General features: G+C 41.4%; 1 protein-coding gene across 1 annotated transcript in view; it reads right to left on the bottom strand.

Moving 5' to 3' along the window:
• SNCAIP (synuclein alpha interacting protein) overlaps positions 1-23,811 on the bottom strand; it is a 184,226-nt gene that overhangs the window by 94,111 nt on the left and 66,304 nt on the right. The window contains exon 3 of the mRNA XM_075272296.1: positions 13,408-13,509. Coding sequence (XP_075128397.1) covers positions 13,408-13,464 — 57 coding nt within the window. The 5' untranslated portion in view covers positions 13,465-13,509. The remainder of the gene's footprint in view (positions 1-13,407; positions 13,510-23,811) is intronic.

The raw sequence follows: 23,811 nt of genomic DNA, 5'->3' as shown, positions 1-23,811 counted from the left end.
ACCGAAATTTGAAGCAAACTCTACCAGAATGTTGGATAAGTTGCACCACCATCAATGATTCTCTAATTGTCTGCTGGCCTTCACAATCTCAAGACCCTATGACTTCTTTATGTAGGGCTGTATCAAGGGCTCAGTGCTGCCCCTCCAACCTCAGAATCTTAATAACCTGAAATGACGCAGCATTGAAACAGTGGAGTCCATATCTGAGGTAATGCTGCAACGCATCTGGACAGAACTGGATTAACGCCTGGACATCTGCCGTGTCACCAATAGAAAACACATTAAACATCTGTGTATAGATAAAACGTAGGTACATAGTGTATCTTTACAAGGTAATAAATATGTGTTACATTCTCTCAGTTATGAATACCCTGTATATATGGGAGTCAGTCCTTAACCACTTCATTTATCTTACAAAATGGTCTCCTGAAACCAGTAGAACATCAAAATATACACAAAAGGAGTAGTTCTAATGCAAAATCCGATACTTTTGTAAGTAAAGAAGAGCCCACGAATGATACAATAATCACTGCCATCCTATCCCTGTCATCCTGCCATTCACTTCTGCTGAAAAAGACCAATGAGGCCCACCTCAATTTGAGAAGCGCTCTTGAAAACCATGCCAACCAACCAGACAATGCCACAGAATCTGCCTGACAATAAGGTCTACCCAGACTTCATCCTTCATTAGCTTGTTGTCTGCTATCCATACAATTACATACAGTCCTATGAAAAAGTTTGGGCACCCCTATTAATCTTAATCATTTTTAGTTCTAAATATTTTGGTGTTTGCAACAGCCATTTCAGTTTGATATATCTAATAACTGATGGACACAGTAATATTTCAGGATTGAAATGAGGTTTATTGTACTAACAGAAAATGCGCAATATGCATTAAACCAAAATTTGACCGGTGCAAAAATATGGGCACCTCAACAGAAAAGTGACATTAATATTTAGTACATCCTCCTTTTGCAAAGATAACAGCCTCTAGTCGCTTCCTGTAGCTTTTAATCAGTTCCTGGATCCTGGATGAAGGTATTTTGGACCATTTCTTTCTACAAAACAATTCAAGTTCAGTTAAGTTTGATGGTCGCCGAACATGGACAGCCCGCTCTCAAATGATCTGAAAACAAAGATTGTTCAACATAGTTGTTCAGGGGAAGGATACAAAACGTTGTCTCAGAGATTTAACCTGTCAGTTTCCACTGTGAGGAACATAGTAAGGTAATGGAAGACCACAGGGACAGTTCTTGTTAAGCCCAGAAGTGGCAGGCCAAGAAAAATATCAGAAAGGCAGAGAAGAAGAATGGTGAGAACAGTCAAGGACAATCCACAGACCACCTCCAAAGAGCTGCAGCATCATCTTGCTGCAGATGGTGTCACTGTGCATCGGTCAACTATACAGCGCACTTTGCACAAATAGAAGCTGTATGGGAGAGTGATGAGAAAGAAGCCGTTTCTGCACGTATGCCACAAATAGAGTTGCCTGAGGTATGAAAAAGCACATTTGGACAAGGCAGCTTCATTTTGGAAACAAAAATTGAGTTGTTTGGTTATAAAAAAAAGGCGTTATGCATGGCGTCCAAAAAGAAACAGCATTCCAAGAAAAACACATGCTACCCACTGTAAAATTTGGTGGAGGTTCCATCATGCTTTGGGGCTGTGTGGCCAATGCCGGCATCGGGAATCTTGTTAAAGTTGAGAGTCGCATGGATTCCACTCAGTATCAGCAGATTCTTGAGAATAATGTTCAAGAATCAGTGACGAAGTTGAAGTTACGCCGGGGATGGATATTTCAGCAAGATAATGATCCAAAACACCGCTCCAAATCCTCAGGCATTCATGCAGAGGAACAATTACAATGTTCTGGAATGGCCATCCCAGTCCCCAGACCTGAATATCATTGAACATCTGTGGGATGATTTGAAGCGGGCTGTCCATGCTCGGCGACCATCTAACTTAACTGAACTTGAATTGTTTGTCCATACTTTTGCACCGGTCAAATTTTGGTTTAATGCATATTGCACATTTTCTGTTAGTACAATAAACCTCATTTCAATCCTGAAATATTACTGTGTCCATCAGTTATTAGATATATCAAACTGAAATGGCTGTTGCAAATACCAAAATATTTAGAACTAAAAATGATTAAGATTAATAGGGGTGCCCAAACTTTTTCATAGGACTGTATGTGAGATTTTTTTTAAATTATTTTTCTCCCCTATCAGTATGTCTTACGCAAACATGGGGAGAACATACAAACTCCTTGCAGATGTTGTCCTTGGCAGTATTTGAACCCAGGGCTCCAGTGCTAACCACTGAGCCACCATGCTGCCTACATATGTGAGATCTTTACGATGTACATTTTTTTTTGTTATGCTAACTACATAAAAGTTTCCAAAAATGGTCATATAGACCCAACATTATAAATTCATGTTGCCTTTCAGATGACCTTCAGATTTCATCTCCATCATTCCAAAGTCAAGAAAAATAAATAAATAAACAGGCCGTGAAATTTTTATCAAAACCGTAAGGCATATTTTTCAGGTTCAGCTAGGGAACTTCAGGATTTTGGCCTGGAATTGCTCCTATTACCAGAATGTCTGCCAGCAATAAATGATCTGATGATATCACTAACTGCTTGTGTGTCTGTGCAGTAACTATGTAACCGAGCAGCCGTGGATATAGCATTTCCCAGAACTGTAAGCTTCCTTTCACTAGATGATATATCAAACAATTTTGTACCAATATTCTGTCTATTTGCCCAATGACCTTACTAAGATTTTGTGTGAACCTACTTTACATACTGTAAGTCTACTGCTACATATCAAACACACACATTGGATCTATATCTACTGGGTCACTGGGGAAAGTAATAGGATTATTAATGCTAACACTCCAAAAGTCTACAGCTCTGGCCTTTAAATTTACAATACAGTATTATCGAGATACTACCTCCATCCAGAAACCACCTAGAAGTCTACTCTGAATTTGTAAATGTGTCTACCCTTACCTTAGCTCTATATACTGGGTAAAGGGGCTTCCAATGTTAGCTTTTCATTGCTAAGCATAGAGTTACACTGTTATGGAAACTCCTGTATTTCCATAAGTTCTATTAACGTCTATGGAATTTGTGGAAACAGCATAAGGCAGCCATAGAGAGTACTCTGGCCTCAGGCATTAAAGGCTAAGATGGAAATACTCTTCTAAGTACTGCAAATTCCCTTTAAACCAATTAAAAAAATATCACAAAATGTTAGAAAAATCCTGACAGGTTCCAGCTCAGAATACTTCTGGATGGCTACAGATAGATAAGTAGGAGATCTCTTGGTGATAGGGTATGGCGAAATCATGTTGTTTCGAAAAGCTAGTCATCTTAGGGCACACATAACTGGACCTGTCCTGCCATGAGGAAAGATAAGAAAGCACACATGTATAAGACAAACATTAGTTTATTAATGAGATATTAAGTCATTCATATTCAGGATCAGGGTTCCAGAATTTGGGAATTATGCTAAATTTCTAATGTAAGACCATAGGTTAGATAAAAATATTTTCACAAGTGTCCTGTATCCAGTGGAATGGTTCCAGTTTGCAGGCACTGTGTTGGGTGTGTCCTCAGCTTTGCTACAAGTTCCAAATGGCCACCATAACAGGAATGTACTAACCTGACAAACAGGTTTTGAAGGTGCATGCACAAGCTAGAGAATGTAGGTGTCCCCCAAAACATAAGAGGAAAATAAGTTTGTGGAAATTCCTAGAAACAAAATGAACCAAAAAAATAAAAATAAAGGGTATGGAGAGAAAAAGATTAGATGGTCCCTATTCATGGATTGATCTTCATTCTATCATGTGTGGTGATTGTTCGAACAGACGGACTACATGCTGACTCTGTTACACATGTGCACCCACTTAGCTTGAATTTGGTTCTCATGAAACCAATTTAGTATAATAAACTAAAAAGATATATGAAAGTAGTGGCACCGTTCTGTGTTAAAATACAACACCTCAATGTGTATACGGCAACAAGGTATGAATAGCAGGCAAAGTGATGTGGTATATAGGTGGTGCTCACTGTTCAAAGAATATATAAAAAAGTCTTGGGCAAAAAATTGTAAAGGGAAACTGTTATGTCAGTCCAGGTAGCTGCAACGGGGCTAAGGGATAGCAGTAGGGAATCTCGCCCTGCACTACTCCCACTAGCTATCCCGGTCCCTGCCTCACGGGTGTGGGTCGGCTGTACTCAGGCTAAGCCTGACCCCGACAGCTCCTCTCTCACTGATACCGTAGGCCTAGAGGGAAGTGGGAGAAGGAATGCCCTATAAGACCTCTAGGGACTGGAGACTAAAGGGGGTCACCCCTAACGAACAAGTGAAGCTGCTACTGACAGGGACTGACAAGGGTGTGCGCTGACTAACAACACAAGCAGCACACAGGAAAAATGTGGGAAAGGATTCCCCCAAACCAATATGGGAAGGAACCATACACTAGGAAACAAACACAGGGAAACTGAGTAAAAATCAAAGGATAAGGCAATTCACTCACACAGTCAATTATACACAGAGGGAGGATTGGTGAACACAGAAGGGAAAACACACAAACCAACTCGTTCACCCAAACCTCCCAAAAATCAACCACGGAACTTCCTCTATCCCAGAACACCACCTACTCCTCCTGCTAAGGCCTAGCTCTGTAAAAGCGACACTCAGCACAGAACCATGGGAGGCATGGGTTTAAATACAGAGTAGAGACCACTCCTCCCAGGTGCAAATGGGAGGACAGACTAATCAACCAGGAGATAAAGCTGCCTACCAGCAGTGCGCGCATGCAAGTCAGAAGGTGTGCACCAATACTCACGACAGGACAACCCTGCAGCGCCAGGATGCCACCCCAGACACTGCGCAGCCAAAAACTCCCCAGGTAAGAAAAATAGAAATTAAAGAACCTAAATACTCCTAACAGAAACAGGGCACTCACCAACCAAAAGTAAAATTTTAAGTAAGCCTGATGAAGTGCGTCTAGCACGAAATGGTCGTTGCTTCATTGTCTCTGCATTCCATTTAATCCATCTCCGATTGTGTATGCTGTCTAAGTGCCATTTTTTAATGATGACGAATTAAAGCTTGAAAATTTTACTTTTGGTTGGTGAGTGCCCTGTTTCCCTTTACAATTTAGTATAATATTGCGACACAACACAAAAACCTTTAACAGGCTGGAATTCACAACAAACCTCTGGGTGACCACACACAAACATACATAGAATAGACATTTTGTAACAGAATATTACAGAATCATGTTTTTTTGAAAAGCTTGTCATCCTGAGCCACACATCATATGAATTTTGATCCAAGAAGAAAGGTAAGTACAGACATATATTTATATGCCTAAGTAGTGCTAAACAGAGTAGGCACCACTTGGAATTCCTACAGTGCAGTATAGCACTATATGGTATACTGTCTGTCATCTAACAGGCATAGCATTATGTAGATACCTTATGTCTTTATGTAATCAAAGTATCACATTCTCTGGGCACAGTTTAGCAGTATGAGAACATATTGCAGACAATGCGTCAACAACTGTATTATATCATGAAATGGCTTGGGATTTTTTTCAATATTTTTGGTGCATAAATGGGAACATATGCCAAAGGCATTCCCATTGCTTTTAGTAAAGCTGATTGTTAACAGGTCTAAGGGTGCTATTATAATGAGACACAAATGAAGGTGGGGATTATGTGAGAATGTTATAGCAGTAATAACTTTCTTTTACAAAGTGTCTCTCCCATCTTGAAAAATGTTAAAATGTTACAGAGCAGAGAAGGTTGATCCTAGTATGTGCTAAACCAGTCTTCTCCCTGGGAACAATAGCCACAATGTATTTTGAAAGGAAGTCGTAGAAAGTGATGTGTCAATTGAAGGAAAAAGGAAACCATTCAGAGCTTAGAAAACAGCTTTTCCTGCCTACATTTTTGTGGGAAGCATTTAGTGTTAAGGTCAATACACCGCAAAAAAACCCCTCTCCTATAAAGAAAGGCTAGGAGCTCAGTGTTCCCACCAACACATTTTATGTTCAGTAGTGCTCATTAGGAATAATGCATGCTCATTTATTTCCTCTTGGAACAGTTTTATACATTGACTATAAAACAATATATGGTTCTTTATAACTAATAAAATGCATAGCATACAGATATAATAAAAATATTCCTACAGCTGTAAGAGCAAAACAGCCAAGGAATGCACAATAATGTCCAGTATAAACAGGCACCATAGTAGTCATATTCTGTTTCATATTCTGATTAAAAAGAACCAAAGTACAGTAATATCACGACATATTACTCATAGGACTAAATATACCAAGATATCAAAGTATATCAAAGGATATATACACCAAAAAATCATGGCGTAACTGCTCCAATACGTCTAAAAATAACACGCGCCATAGTCATTGCATATAATTGTAATATTCTACTGCCTACGGTCATCATGTGGGCTAATGCTAGGTTCACACCTGCATTAGGGTTTTCATTTGGGGGGTTCCCAAGTGGTTAACCCAAGTTAAAAAAGCAGGTACTTTCAGAAATCCGTATACCCCATAGAATAAAATGGGGTCTACCAGGTTTCCGCCTGAAAAGGGTAGAAAATGCGTAGAGAAAAGCAAAATATAGAATGGAGTCCCCAGGCATAGACCAGGCGCAAAGGTGAACTTCGAGTTAGTTGATTTCAGACTTTAAACAAAATCTGTATAATATATATATATATGAAGCATATAGAAAAGGATAGTAGGATCCGCTCGACCAGGTAAGTTAAAAAATAACTTTTAATCCGACATGGTTAAAAAACACACAAAAGAAAATAGATGTGAAATGACAAAAAAGAAGAAAAATGGTGATTAAAACCACATTCTGATAGCTCTAGCTGACGCGTTTCAAGACACAAGGTCTCTTACTCATAGCTTTGCTTCTAGATACTGAGGTTGACACTTCCGTTTAAATGCTGAATAGCATTCAGCATTTAAACGGAAGTGTCAACCTCAGTATCTAGAAGCAAAGCTATGAGTAAGAGACCTTGTGTCTTGAAACGCGTCAGCTAGAGCTATCAGAATGTGGTTTTAATCACCATTTTTCTTCTTTTTTGTCATTTCACATCTATTTTCTTTTGTGTGTGTTTTTAACCATGTCGGATTAAAAGTTATTTTTTAACTTACCTGGTCGAGTGGATCCTACTATCCTTTTCTATATGCTTCAACTACAAAGTGCCTTAGTCAGAGGCCAGGATCGTGCACCCAGGAATTATAAGGACTTATCAAGCTAACTGGAGGTGGTGAGCTATATGCTTATTTTTCTTATCTATTTATAATATATATATATATATATATATATATATATATATATATATACGTATTCTATCGTCAGGCTTGTCATATGCAGTATTGTGTGAAAGTTTTAGGTATTTGTGGAAAATCATGCTACAAAGTAAGAATGGTTTCAAAAGTAGAAATCTAAATAGAGGTCATAGCATGTCTCCTACAGAGCCCTGATCTCCACATCATTGGGTATGTCTGGGATTACACGAAGAGACAGAAGGATTTCAGAAAGTCCACATCTACAGAAGATCTGTGGTTAGTTCTCCAAGATGGCAGGAACGACCTCCCTGCCAAATTCATTTAAGAACAATTTGCAAGTGTACCAAGAAGAACTAACAAAGGACGGTACCAAATATACCAGAAATTGATTTAATCTGCTTTTCTCTTTTCTTTATTAACTTCATTTTATTCATTGTCAATTTTGAAAGCATTCTTATTTTGGAACATTTTCCCCACACATGTATAAAACTTTTGCGCAGAGCTGTACATTATATAGATGTTGGATACATTAGATAAATGTTGTTTAGAAGTTCTGGTTTCTTATCTCTCTTAAGAACAAAGCGTTGGGCTTTGTCAAAATCCAAATTCCTTATCCTTCTGTTCATCAACATTTGCTGTTAGCGGAGAGTCACGAGGCCTCCACATATACATAATATGGTCAATCAGTCCTATCAATCTCGACAGGCTCGGACTGAAAGTATTTCATGTTTATGGTCACCTGACCCACTTCCATCTGTCCCGTTTCTTGCTCATTGACATTTCATACTGTAGGTAAGCAAAAAGGAGCAAATGAAAGGCTTTATGCCTGCAGGATCCAATATATAGCTAGTGTATAACCATTAAGACACATAGGTTTGTATAGGAGCTGCATACATAAAACAATAGAATATTTTTAATCCCAGCTATTTGTAAAGTTATACCTTTTACAAAAAAAAATTGAAGACACACAAAATAAAGGGTTAAAGGTATATTTCAGGACTATGATATTGATCACCTGACGTTAGGAGAGATCTTCAAGATCAGATCAGTGGGGGGCAACATCAGGAACCCCTACAGATCAGTTGATTGAAGGAGCTGCAGCATTTGGACAAAGCGCAGTGGCCTCTTCAATGCTTACAAAGCATATCGCTGCACATGAATGGGACTTGAGCTGCAACATGGCTATATGACCAATGAACATGATGTCAATGGCCTGAGAAAAGGAAACGGTCTCACCCAATTGCCACAAACTCTGCAAACAGAGATCGGGGGGTGTTGGACTTTACCAATCTAATATCGATGTTCTATCCTAGGGATCAGTGTCAAGGAAAATCCCTTTAAATTTCAGCATTGGCACTGCTGCATTTGTATGTCTTATAAAATGAGTTCAGATCCAAAGTATAGCAACTCTTATAAACAGTACAGAATAGCAGTATTATAATATTATATCCTTACACTCTTAGACTTCCATGTGTACACAGACTATCATGGGAACATAATAAGGTCACATGCACATTCTTACTCACTTCTAGGTAGTGGTTCAGAGTAATGCCTCTGTCTCCACCTCTTTGAGACAATGTGAGGCGAGGCGTCTAGTTGCTCAGTTTCAGTAAAGTCCTGTATTATTGCTGGAGCAGGTAAAATGACCTGTATGTTTAGCCTGGATTACCAGTGATGTGTAGCAGACACATACTGCAGAATATGAGTACAGTCTCCAAAATTCATGCTATAAGGTGAATTACAGGTCAGAATTAGGGCGTTAAGAAGAACAGTTTAAAGGGAATCTGTCACTAAGATGACCTATATAAAATAAGAATATAACTAGGATGTCCTATTCTAGTCATAATAATGGGTCCAATTACATCCACTAAACAGACCCAAAATGGCGAAAAGGTTGCTGAAAAGAAAGCACTACTAACTAATGATATTCACGTGGTACATCATGTGGTGTCTTTAAGCCAGTCAACAGCTCTGATCCACAAAATAATAAGTGGGAAGGTGTATTAAAGGGACTACAACAATGATTAACTTGTAAACTGAACATTTCCATAGACTTCTGTTTAATGTATTGAAAAACGTAGCTGACTATGCTTATTATAACAGGATACCACGTTGTACAGTATATTCTTTTTTTTACAATGCAAACCAATAGTTCATACTGATTATATCTGCAATGAGTAAAAACAGCTGTCAAATCTACAACAATCAGGGCAACATGGTGGCTCAGTGCAGCCTTGCAGCATGGGAGTCCTGGGTTCAAATCCTGCCAAGAACAACATCTGCAAGGAGTTTGTATGTTCTCCCTGTGTTTGTGTGGATTTCCTCCCATTTTACAAAGACATACTTATAGGGGGAAAAAAAAATGTACATTGGGGCTCACAATCTATATTTTTTAAAAAAAATCTACAAAAATCAGTGCAGGCCACAGATATCTGCTGCAGTTTAGCACTTTACACTGCTGAGTGTCCACACATAGATATAGCTTTACTCATTGTAGCTAATCTGAATGTGGGCACCCCTGCTGAAACTGCAGAAAGAATAGACCTGCTGTTTTTATTTCCCTATAACATAGAATTCAATTCCTTTTGTGAGAAAACCCAAGCTGTATGAACTACAATGCGATTTCCCGTTGGGAACAATGAGTGGCAGTAAAAGGTCGATAGTAGTCATTTTTCTCAGGCAGATCACATGCTGGAAAAAGCACTGAAATCCTCTGTGTGGGCATACACTAAGGCAGTACAGGGTGGAGTAATATGTCCCTACAAAATAAATACTGAGAATACAGATGACTAGAGATGAGCGAACAGTGTTCTATCGAACACATGTTCGATCGGATATCAGGGTGTTCGCCATGTTCGAATTGAATCGAACACCGCGTGGTAAAGTGCGCCAAAATTCGATTCCCCTCCCACCTTCCCTGGCGCCTTTTTTGCACCAATAACAGCGCAGGGGAGGTGGGACAGGAACTACGACACCGGGGGCATTGAAAAAAATTGGAAAAAGTCATTGGCTGCCGAAATCAGGTGACCTCCATTTTAGACGAATAGTGGATTTCAAATCCGGGCCATATGAGAATGTGAACTTTGTGACTATGAGACAGGGATAGCTGTACAGGCAGGGATAGCTAGGGATAACCTTTATTTAGGGGGGAATGTTATTAAAAATAACTTTTTGGGGCTCTATCGGGTGTGTAATTGTGATTTTTGTGAGATAAACTTTTTCCCATAGGGATGCATTGGCCAGCGCTGATTGGCCGAATTCCGTACTCTGGCCAATCAGTGCTGGCCAATGCATTCTATTAGCTTGATGAAGCAGAGTGTGCACAAGGGTTCAAGCGCACCCTCGGCTCTGATGTAGCAAAGCCGAGGCTGCACAAGGGTTCAAGCGCACCCTCGGCTCTGATGTAGGAGAGCCGAGGGTGCACTTGAACCCTTGTGCACCCTCAGCTCTGCTACATCAGAGCCGAGGGTGCGCTTGAACCCTTGTGCACACTCTGCTTCATCAAGCTAATAGAATGCATTGGCCAGCGCTGATTGGCCAATGTATTCTATTAGCCTGATGAAGTAGAGCTGAATGTGTGTGCTAAGCACACACATTCAGCTCTACTTCATCGGGCTAATAGAATGCATTGGCCAGCGCTGATTGGCCAGAGTACGGAACTCGACCAATCAGCGCTGGCTCTGCTGGAGGAGGCGGAGTCTAAGATCGCTCCACACCAGTCTCCATTCAGGTCCGACCTTAGACTCCGCCTCCTCCGGCAGAGCCAGCGCTGATTGGCCGAAGGCTGGCCAATGCATTCCTATGCGAATGCAGAGACTTAGCAGTGCTGAGTCAGTTTTGCTCAACTACACATCTGATGCACACTCGGCACTGCTACATCAGATGTAGCAATCTGATGTAGCAGAGCCGAGGGTGCACTAGAACCCCTGTGCAAACTCAGTTCACGCTAATAGAATGCATTGGCCAGCGCTGATTGGCCAATGCATTCTATTAGCCCGATGAAGTAGAGCTGAATGTGTGTGCTAAGCACACACATTCAGCACTGCTTCATCACGCCAATACAATGCATTAGCCAGTGCTGATTGGCCAGAGTACGGAATTCGGCCAATCAGCGCTGGCCAATGCATTCTATTAGCCCGATGAAGTAGAGCTGAATGTGTGTGCTAAGCACACACATTCAGCACTGCTTCATCACGCCAATACAATGCATTAGCCAGTGCTGATTGGCCAGAGTACGGAATTCGGCCAATCAGCGCTGGCTCTGCTGGAGGAGGCGGAGTCTAAGATCGCTCCACACCAGTCTCCATTCAGGTCCGACCTTAGACTCCGCCTCCTCCAGCAGAGCCAGCGCTGATTGGCCGAATTCCGTACTCTGGCCAATCAGCACTGGCTAATGCATTGTATTGGCGTGATGAAGCAGTGCTGAATGTGTGTGCTTAGCACACACATTCAGCTCTACTTCATCGGGCTAATAGAATGCATTGGCCAGCGCTGATTGGCCAGAGTACGGAATTCGGCCAATCAGCGCTGGCTCTGCTGGAGGAGGCGGAGTCTAAGATCGCTCCACACCAGTCTCCATTCAGGTCCGACCTTAGACTCCGCCTCCTCCATCAGAGCCAGCGCTGATTGGCCGAATTCCGTACTCTGGCCAATCAGCACTGGCTAATGCATTGTATTGGCGTGATGAAGCAGTGCTGAATGTGTGTGCTTAGCACACACATTCAGCTCTACTTCATCGGGCTAATAGAATGCATTGGCCAGCGCTGATTGGCCGAATTCCGTACTCTGGCCAATCAGCACTGGCTAATGCATTGTATTGGCGTGATGAAGCAGTGCTGAATGTGTGTGCTTAGCACACACATTCAGCTCTACTTCATCGGGCTAATAGAATGCATTGGCCAGCGCTGATTGGCCGAATTCCGTACTCTGGCCAATCAGCGCTGGCTCTGCTGGAGGAGGCGGAGTCTAAGATCGCTCCACACCAGTCTCCATTCAGGTCCGACCTTAGACTCCGCCTCCTCCAGCAGAGCCAGCGCTGATTGGCCGAATTCCGTACTCTGGCCAATCAGCACTGGCTAATGCATTGTATTGGCGTGATGAAGCAGTGCTGAATGTGTGTGCTTAGCACACACATTCAGCTCTACTTCATCGGGCTAATAGAATGCATTGGCCAGCGCTGATTGGCCGAATTCCGTACTCTGGCCAATCAGCACTGGCTAATGCATTGTATTGGCGTGATGAAGCAGTGCTGAATGTGTGTGCTTAGCACACACATTCAGCTCTACTTCATCGGGCTAATAGAATGCATTGGCCAGCGCTGATTGGCCAGAGTACGGAATTCGGCCAATCAGCGCTGGCTCTGCTGGAGGAGGCGGAGTCTAAGGTCGGACCTGAATGGAGACTGGTGTGGAGCGATCTTAGACTTCGCCTCCTCCAGCAGAGCCAGCGCTGATTGGTCGAGTTCCGTACTCTGGCCAATCAGCACTGGCCAATGCATTTCTATGGGGAAAAGTTAGCTTGCGAAAATCGCAAACTGACAGTGATTTCCATGAAATAAAGTGACTTTTATGCCCCCAGACATGCTTCCCCTGCTGTCCCAGTGTCATTCCAGGGTGTTGGTATCATTTCCTGGGGTGTCATAGTGGACTTGGTGACCCTCCAGACACGAATTTGGGTTTCCCCCTTAACGAGTTTATGTTCCCCATAGACTATAATGGGGTTCGAAACCCATTCGAACACTCGAACAGTGAGCGGCTGTTCGAATCGAATTTCGAACCTCGAACATTTTAGTGTTCGCTCATCTCTACAGATGACACATCATAAGAAAAAGTAAAAACTACTAAAATAAGAAATGATATCTACAGTAGCAAAGAAAGGCCAATACTGTAACAAACAATGGAACCAAAAGATCTTTATCAGAGTTTACAATCTAAAGAAGTGAAAAGTGACACGCATATTACAATATAAACCATCTGGAATGTATGAAGGCTGGGATTTAATACGTTCATGTATTTTCCATCGAACAACTATATAGCAGCTAAATACATAAACAGATCTACTTACAGATATGTCATCGCTGAAATCAATCTCATCTAAATCGAGGTACTCCGGAGCTTCCATTATACATCAATGATCATTTTTGGCTGAAGAATGAGTTACTTGGACCTGTTTGGAGAAAAAGTAGACACTTAAGGAGCTGTACTCGAAAAAGATGGCATACTTAAATTGGCAGCATTGTAATAAGAGCGGCATGTATACACCCCTTGCTGAGTGTTAACAGCACCATCAAAGAGAGAAAAAGGATCAATGTTTGTGTGCAAGCCAAATAGTTTTTCTTCGGGTTGTTAAAAACAAATTACAGCGTAACGTAATTGAGCATAACACGGCTCCAATGTTGTTAAGTTAGATGAAAGACTTGTTAGAAAGCTATTACATTGCTAAGTATTTTAACAACCTCATCAAGTTTCACTCCAAGTCCTTAAGACATTTCTGACACCTTGCGTACTGACCATCAGAATGTGAGACCATTTCTATAGAGAATTCGTGCATTAAGCTAAATCGAATCTGCACATTTGGAACTTTTTTTATAGTAAGGCTAGGTTTACATCGCATTTTGCGTATATGGTGGGAAAGTCACTATCTGGCTTGTATATGTCAATACATTGCTCAAAAACAGGGTGTAGTGGTATGGTATAGCAGGCTGTCCTACTTAAAGAAGCCCCATCCTCTGTTCCGATCAGACACCATCTTAAGTTAGATTTTTTTTCTCAGTGCTCTCCTCTCATTATTATATGGCCTATGATATAGCATGACATGGGCAGATAGAGTCAGTACCATCTCAGCTTGTTGGAGGATAGTGTAATTTTCTAGCTATTTATATTGTGCTAAATAATCTAAGAGACCATAGGTATAAAGCGATGGAGGATGACCTGTAATCTTCTTTATTATAATTCTTTGACAGTACCCTATCTAATCATCATCAATAACTATGATAGGATGGAACTTACTCTTAGAGTAAGTTCACACAGGGTTTTCTGGTCAGGATTTTGAGGCTGTATCTGCCTCAAAATCCTGACCAAAAAGACGGCTCCCATTGAAATCAATGGGAGCGGGTCAGTTCTTTTTTCCAGGAGCCGTTTGTTCTGGATCCTGGTAAAAAGAAACGACATGCTCATTATTTCAGGCGGCATCGCCTCATGACATCGGACTGAAGACACTCCCACCTTCTGACTAGGCTCATTCATTTGGGCCTAATCTGGAGAAGAGTGCCCAGCTGGATGCACTGCATCGGCATTCAGTCGCAGCTACCCATATTTTGGTCCAAAACCTGAGGCGGCCTCTGCCTCAGGTTCTGGACCAAAAACCATGTGTGAACTTACTCTATCTGTTGCTGCTCTTTATATATCTTATTTTATCATATGGTTCCCACGTGAAATAATCCTGTATGGTGCCATACAGCTTCTATAGGGTCTGCAGTACAGAATCATAAGTGCTCTCTTTGTTACCATTTAATGCCACAACCCAACAATCACACCTACTGTAGAAACAAAGCAGCCATAATAGGACCATATACATGTGTCTGGCTTTTGTAATGACTCAGATCATCTCAGGTCACTAATACATATAACTAAATGGCATTAATGAACACGGCTGCAACTGACATTAAGGTGCACAGGATGAGGCTAGTGGTCCTTTTACACAGACACAAATCTAATATATAACAAGGTGACTGGTGCTTGTTCAGAGACTGTTCCACACTGGACAGTAGTTGGGGATGACAGGCAAAGATGAAATCAGTCGGCTGATCACAAGGACTTTTACACAGGGCAAAGATTTCTATGAACATTCAGCGGAAAATCTGTCCTGATGTCAGTAGACGATGGCAAACTGCAGCAGATTCTGATACAGTAATGTGACCCTGACACACCATCCCAGCAGAGGACAAGTCACTTGCCAATACCTGGGATTTATTTAGTTATTGGGGGAGTACTAATTTTATTGAAGAGTTCAGCTGGTGCATGGAGACTTACAGATAATGCTTGTAGGAAAAACATATACTAAATACTGCTCATCCATGCGTGCATTTACAATTGACCCTTCAGAACATGTCATATGTGAGATGTGTGCACACACCAGAAGATTATGTGAGCAGGTAAGATGTTCTGGATAATTTGGTCTCAAAGTACCCTAGCCCACAGCTGAAGATGTTGAGTGCATTCATGCCTATTCCTTTGGAGGATTCTCTAAGACTTATTTGTGGGGGGTGATGTGAACCATCTGTGGTTGATCCATTATTCATGTACGTGAATAACAGATTGGATGGTATCCCTGTGCTGTCCAAAATTTCCAGCAGGCAGTGAAAAAATAAATGGAGTTCTGCATGGGCCCATTAAAAGAAACTGGTTTGCATGCAGTCTCTGATTATCACGGACCTCACATCTGCCAAATTCAGACATGTGAATAAGACCTAAGAGTATATAAGGGGCAACACAGTGGCTAGCGATGGAGTCCTGGGTTCGAATCCTGCCAGGAACAACATCTGTAAGGAGTTTGTATGTTCTCCCCATGTTTGCGTGGATTTCCTCCCATTCTATAAAGACATACTGATAGGAAAAAAAATTGTACATTGTGATCCCTACATTTAAAAAAACCCTAAGAGTGTATGCAACATGCTTAATCATTAATAGTCTGATAAATCCAATATGAATGTATTTTATAGGAATATATCAGTCCTATCTACAGTCTTGTATCCTACTTACACGTACAAATTAAAAATGCAAAGAAATAACATTTCAGCAGCGAAGGTTCTTGGCATCTGCAACTAGAAAAGATGCAGAGATGAATGCGCATTTAGCAATAACCCTGATATAGTAAGCCAATCTGTGTACACATGTGCTCCAAGCAAAAAACATCTTGTCAAAACAACAGTTGTAATGAGCCAAATCACAAGGAAGCCATAGCTCACATCAAGCTCGTCAAGATGTCACAGGCAATCTACTACAACACTTCATTTACTCAATGTTACAGATGTACCTATTCCACAAAAAGATCAGCTTGCATTCTCAGCTTGGTTGCAGCCATGAACTATTCTCAGAGGATGAGTATAATGGATATATCAGATTAGGTATAGAGTGGAAATACATAAACGGCACACAGTATTACTTCCTTTCTCGGACATAGGGAATAAATTGCTGCAGCTGGGCACACTTCCTTCCCAAAATCCGATGCCAGTGTGCATAGTTTTGAAAAACTCACATTCTCATTTTGACAGCTATGAAATATGTGTAGTTGAGTCTTTATGAATTAAATGTTTCAGTATTTGCAGTAGAGAGGTCAGGATTATGAAATGTTACATGGTTTCAGGAGCCAGCAGCTAGCATCTGATGTGTGACAGATGGTTTGTCCAAGCAGTGATGAACTAATGAATTACAGGGAGCAAAGCGAGAACAAAATAGGGGTAAATTCGCATGTGGGCGCTACGTCTGTGGACTCCCCTACAAGGTAAGAAAACAGTAGTGTACAATGATATTGAACCATGATGTCATTGTGATCGATGGAGCATATTTGATGGCAAATAACAGTACATGGTATCAGAGACAGAAACAACCAAGGGCTACACCAAGTTAAACCTCTGCTTAAATAAGAAATGTATATATTGTAATTCCATATATCTACCTAGAACAATAATTGCTATTACAGGAGCAATCCTCCAGGTTCTCCTTACTAAGCCCCTATACATACAGCCATGTACTCTATCAGTGCACAAGCTGTGTTTTTAACAGTTAGTGGACTAACCTATTCTTTTCTGATGACCCCATACACACAACAGTGTATTATCAGGGGTCCATGTTGGCCATATCCCCTTCAAACAAGTGATCAGTGAGGGTTCCAAAACTTGGAACACCCACTGATTTTTGTTATTGATGACCTGGAAAACCTCTTTAATTAGGAAACACATGGGCAATTGTTAATAAGGGGCACTATTTAAGGGGGGTATACAGAGACATTCATTTAATTTGATTCTAAATTTCAAGACACCCGAAGAGACGCGTCACTGCTGGAAGAAGGGGGAGGGAGAAAGCAGCAGCCTGATCCAATGATTAGACAAGGGGTGTGTCTCAGACTACCATAAACTCCTTGTAGGCTACGTAGCTAAACTGAAGTCATGAATCACCGCTTTTCTCTAATGGAGCTGAGCTAAAACAAAGCCAAGCAGGGAGATAAATTGCAGGTAACCCTCCACTGTAGACACTGAATTATGTAACATTCTGGAGCTTCTGAGTAGATAGTCGTTTTAAGATTATGTTACTAACTCACCTATAAGACATCCTTTAACTTGAAGCAGACTTGCTGAACCTTGTGTTATATATTAGGAACTTGCTTTTAAGTTAATTATTTTATAATTATTAGGTAAATTGCCTGCTTTGTGGGAAGGGAATATGAGTAATAGAATAGGGGGAGAGAAGGTTTCTATAGTATGGAGAAGGCAAATTTAGACACTAGATATATTAATATCATCTCTCTCCTTCTTCAGGAATTCTTTGCGTGATCAGAATACAAATCTGAACATGGCATCAAATGCTTGGGCAAGGCAGCCAAGGACGGACACATCGCCTGCCTCTGGCATAAAGTATTTCCATTACTGAAACTCAGTAAGACAGACTAGAGGAGACTGCATTACTTCATGTATAGAGAGACTTTGCTTTAATAGTTCGCTTGCCAATGACTCATCCAGGTGAAGCTGAGGTGACCGCCAGCTGCAGAGGAAAGAAAGCAGGACGTGGAGGTTAAGTTTCTTTAAGGAAGGAAAAGGAACTGTTTGTGGCTGAAATAGAGACGCATAACCCTGACTGAAGAATGTTCTGAGGATCTTTCATTCCATTTCAGATTAAGCAAGCACTAAGACTAAAATTGTTCAGGAAACAGAAGAAACAGTCATCAACCATAAGGATGAAGAAATATTAAAATCCAAGTGAAAGAGAACTAAGTGGACATCCAGAAGGCCATGTAAAACAGTCGCTCACTGTCAGTAGTCGGCATGAAAGCTTAATAACATGAAAAATATAGAAAGGCTGCAGTACACTATATCCTCTGGCTTCCATACATGTAGTAAATTACATCCAAATGGAAAGCAATTTGCCATTATAATTTCTCTCCGTCTACTGTCATGGGGCTACTGTGTCAGGCCTGACTACCATTGCATTTTATGGGTAAAGCAGAACAGAGTCTGTCATTTACCAAAACTAGCGGTGGCTGTAGGCAGCGGGAACTCTATGGCTGTAAGGCCATGCCAGGAGAGAGGTTAAGAGCAGGCATTTTCTCCTGTACTTGAAGCTGATCTCCGAAACTGCACAATGATATTTCTAATGGAGCAGCTTTAATAGAAACTTGAGAAAATCTTAAGCCTAAACTATTTCTAAAGCTGGATATACACTTTAAATCGCTGGCCAAAAGCTTGTTTATCCTGATGTCCTGACATACACAAGAATGCTTGGATCAGGCTGTGTCAAGAAAGTGTTTAAATTGGAGAGGGGGGAGTAAGTCGCTACCAGACACCTCTAGAAGCAGCTTATGTCCACTAAGAAGAAAAGAATTGGTCAAGTTTAAATCCATCAGCCTGATCCTTCTTTTCTGCAACATCTAACATTGGGGAAATTTGGGACAACATCACACTCCATCAGGGATGTCTTAACATATTGGTTTCATAAGTGATGTCCACCTCCAGCTGCTCTCACAGTATAATTCCTCCCTCCAGGTGGCCCCCAGTTTAATGTCCCTCTTCAACTGCCTCCTTTTTAATGCCCCCTCCAGCTGCCCCCACAGTTTAATATCCCCCTCCAGCTATACCCCCTGTTTAATGTCCACCTCCAGCTGCCCCCACAGCATAATTTCCCCCTCCAGATAATTTCCCCCTCCTAGTTTAATGTCCCCCTCCAGTTGCCACCTGATTAAAGTCCTCCTCCACAGTTTAAAGTCCCCCTGTAGTTGCCCCCACAGTATTATGTCACTCTCCTACCAAACTTAAAAAAACACTAATATTCACCTTTCCTTGCTCCCCTGCTGTCTCTGGTCTGGTGTCTTCAGGGAACTGCAGGCACGATGTAAGTGAAGTCATCACATCTCACCTGCAGCTCCGGAAGCAGACATGGAATTAATGATGAAGCAGGATGGCCCCCTGGTTCAATATTGTCTTCAACTCATCGGCATCCTCAAAGTTAAAGTTAGGGCAGTCTGGATCCTCTGCCCAGAACAGCGGGACAGCAAGTGCACCATTGGCCCTATGGTTAAAGCGGCTCTGCATTCAATTGTTGGCAAGTTCTTCCAAATTTAGTGAGTTTGTGAGCTCAACTGGTTTCTGAAGATAGGGTTCTTGTTATTAATTTCTATTGCGGCCATTCATCATAGGATAACAGCAGTGAGCATTAATTGTAGCTGATGAGTGGATACCAATGGAGCCCCCTCCACTGTGTCTGTTCCCATTGACTCTAATATAAACAACATGACAGATACTTTCTTTTAAAACATTTGTTTACTTCTGTAATATAAGAAAAAATTCTGCATGAAAAACTTTTCTTCTGTGGGGTGAATGCAGGTGGACACCCGACAGAAGGGGCCCTGTCTGCATCTCTCATTTTATATTCATTGCTCTCTTTCTGTGACGGATTACAGCAACAGACAGTAAGTACGAAACAGTAGTGTGAATCTAGCCCAACTGACATGCTGATGTCTGTACTAGTTTGCAATGTGGAAGTCATAGTGCATGTCAGATTTAAATGGATTCTATCATTAAAATGCTATTTTTGTCCCTAAAACATAGGAATAGCCTTAAGAAATAGCCTTAAGCCTTACCTATAGCCCAGCGAATTGAGTTCAAGCTACTAATGCTAACATACACAACCTGGCGCCTCCATATATCTCTGACCTAATCTCCCACTATCTGCCCACATGTAACCTCAGATCCTCCAATGACCTCCTACTCCGCTCTTATTCGCTCTTCATACAACCATCTCCAAGATTTCTCCCGTGCATCCCCCATACTCTGGAACTCCTTACCAAGACACATAAGACTGATCCCCACAATCACAGGATTCAAGAAGGCCCTGAAGACTCACCTATTCAGGAAGGCCTACAACCTCCAATAACACTATCACCGCACTGCCATCTGTACAGTCTCCCCCTCTCCTTCTGTCTCTACCCCCCTTCCCTCATAGATTGTAAGCCCTCGCGGGCAGGGCCCTCTACCCCACCGTGCCAGTCGGTCACTGTTACTATTATATCTATCTACCTGTATATTTTGTGTATTGTATGTAACCTCCAAATGTAAAGCACCATGGAATTAATGGTGCTATATAAATAAACAATAATAATAATAATTCTTCTCCTACCTTTAGATGTCTTGTCCACGCTGCCGTTTGGTAGAAATCCCGGTTTTCTTCTGTATGCAAATGAGTTCTGTCGCAGCACTGGGGGCATCCCCAGTGCTCAAACAGCACTGTGGGGGCGAGAGAACTCCCCAGCGCCGCCTCTACCTTCACCTGGAACGACCACTCCTTGTGTCTTTTTCTGGCACTGTCTTCAAACTTCTAGGCATGCGCAGTCAGCTCTGCCATCAGGCCTCGGGCAGAGCTGATTGCGTATGCCTAGAAGTTTGAAGCGCAAGCCCGCGGCCATTTTCTTGTAGCCGCTTACCTCAGCTTACTGTGAAAGCAGCCATAAGAAAATGGCACACAGTTACACAGTTTACTGTGTAAGCGGCCACAGGAAAATTACCACGGGCATGCGTAGTTGGTTCTGCCCGAGGCCTGATGGCAGAGCCGACTGCGCATGCCTAGAAGTTTGAAGCCAGTGCCGGAAAAACACGCAAGGAGAGGCCACTCCAGACGAAGATAGAGGTGGTGCTGGAGAGCTCTCTCAGAGCATTGGGGACATCCCCAGTGCTGTTTGAGCACTGGGGCCCCCTGGGATTTCTACCGAACAGCGGCGCGGACAAGACATCTAAAGGTAGGAGAAGAATAGCCTTTCTTAAGGCTATTCCTACGTGTTAGGGACAAAAAAATAGCATTTTCATGATAGAATCCCTTTAATACTGAATGGTGTAGCGCTGGCCTGCATCACTAGTGTTCATCTACCCTTTTGCCATGGCCAAATATTACTTTTATTATTATTTAGATTAAAGACATAACGTTTTGTTTTAGATACTTTTAGTTTTGTTAGTTTGTATTGTATGATCTCTTTGTTGAGGTTGGGTGAGGTTCACTTCAGTTGGCTTGTTTTGGCTTGTATTCCAGGGTGTTCTCTGTACTTACAGTACATACTACTCTGTGACACTCCACTAAACCAGAACACTAATATATAATATTAATATACTAATATTTTGCTATTTATCATTTTCATTCAAAAATATTGCAGTATTTAATGCATTCTTGGTTACATATATTGTACAATAGCCTGAGAACTAGCAGTTTCTATAACCCAATGAATAATATATCCTTCCTTTGTAATACTGGGTTTGTAAACAGCTCCTCTAAAAGCTCCCTGCAGAGTCTATTGCATCCATAATTAAAAGGGAAGGTTGTGAAGTCAATTACCAGTATTCATTTCTGTCTACTTGTGCAAAAAGGTATGTATGTTACAGTTTAGTACAGAACAAGTATTTCATACAAACCATTTCAAATCAAGCTTGACAAGAACAAAATACTAGAAAAGCAACAAACCCCTTCTCCCTGACATTTCTAATGACTTCTCTACGGTAATAATATACTCTACTGTAGATCTAACTAAAGTTTATTTCCCATCCCCTGCCTTATGTATACCCCTACCTGCTGAGTGCTATAGATCTAAGTACTAAGGACTCCTATACTATCTATCTGCAGAGCACGGCCCTCGCTCTCGGACACCCTAGTTCTCAGCTGTTAGGGGTAGATGTCAGGCAGGGGCTGTAAAATAATAGCGCCTGGCTAGGAAGTCTGTCTTTGGCCATACACAGTGTACATAGTACACACTAAACATGTTGAGGCAGATTTATTAAGACTGGTGTGTATGCTAGACAAAGAACAGTCAAGTTATAGCTTGCTGTAACTGTCCATGTAATACCATTAGTGTCCAGTTAAAATTCCATCTGTAAGTGTGGCTGTGCTGGAAGGAAACACATGCTCGAATGGACTTAGCGGTAGTAGAGGTGTAGAAGGAAGCCACTTCCATGCCAATATGGTGTGCATAGAGGCATATGTACTTAAAATGTGTTTTTCTGCTCCATAGACATCAAATGAGGGGGAGCTTGGCGGGACCACTGTTTAAACCTGGTCGTGCAGTGAAGGGTTATGGGTAAGTTGGGGTCCCCAGTAGTCAATCCTGGGAAAATCCTTTTTGTGTAAAAGAGATTTATTAAATGTAAAAACATGCAGAAGGTGAACATGGATTACAACTGAAGAATCTGTAGACTGAGTATACATGCTATTGAAGAATATAGTATACAAGATGATAAACAGAACAATTACACAGAGTACCAAACCATTGCTATAAAGCTACCTGCTGATCATCTAACATGGGACATCCCTAGAAACCAGGTCAGTCAGAGGAATATGGCAGCAAAATATAATAGGAAAATGGATGAGTGTCAGAAGTAATAGTACTCATTTTTTCACATAGCATAATGTTGTTGATGCATTGGATGACAGCTGAGAAGGAGAGAATTGATGACTTCCATTTATGTGCTATGTGTATTTCTGCAGCCATCAAAATAAACTGCATTGATTTATAATGGAAGAATGGGAGTCCTTGGGGACCTATCGCCAAGCAAGTGAATTGAAGGGGTAAAAGAAATATGTGGTTAGTGACTTTAAGCATTCATGAGAAGAGGGGTCTGATTCTTCTTTTGTGAAACATCAATGGAGAGGTCGTCAAAGTTTTGTTACCTACTGCTAGGTGATGCATCACATTTCCCTGCTGACAGATTCCCTTTATACTAGGTTGGTTCATTAAATCTTTAATCCTTCTTCATTGACTAGACGTTGCTAATAAAAAGGAGGCCCTATATGCATCAAGTGCTGTTCAATGGATTGATTGGTATGGCTACATAGAAGTGTCAATCAGGTTAAACATGACAATCCCACACTTCACCCCAGTGGTTCTCTCGGAGTGTCTTAAAAGATGAAAAACAGGGAAGATATAAATCAACTTTACAGGAGCAGCATTTGAGGGTTTTCAACACAGAAACACAGCTGAAAAGAGCGTCCATCCAGGCCATTGCACTTGATGCTTTTTTTCATATCTGCAAAAGCCATTTTATTTGAAAATGAAGCCAAGACTCACAAAAAGAAAAGTGGGGAAGGGGGGCTTGTCGGATTGTCAATTCTTTGCATCACTGTTTCCTTGCTGACAGATTCCCTTTAGTTTGGTTCGATAAATCTTTAGTACTTCCTCATTGACTAGATTTTGTCAGTAAAAAGTGCCAATCAATGAATTGAT

This window comes from Leptodactylus fuscus, chromosome 1, assembly GCF_031893055.1.
Source record: "Leptodactylus fuscus isolate aLepFus1 chromosome 1, aLepFus1.hap2, whole genome shotgun sequence".
NCBI lineage: Eukaryota > Metazoa > Chordata > Amphibia > Anura > Leptodactylidae > Leptodactylus > Leptodactylus fuscus.
The sequence above is the reverse complement of the archived record's forward strand: the minus strand, read 5'-3'. Positions and strand labels throughout refer to the sequence as shown.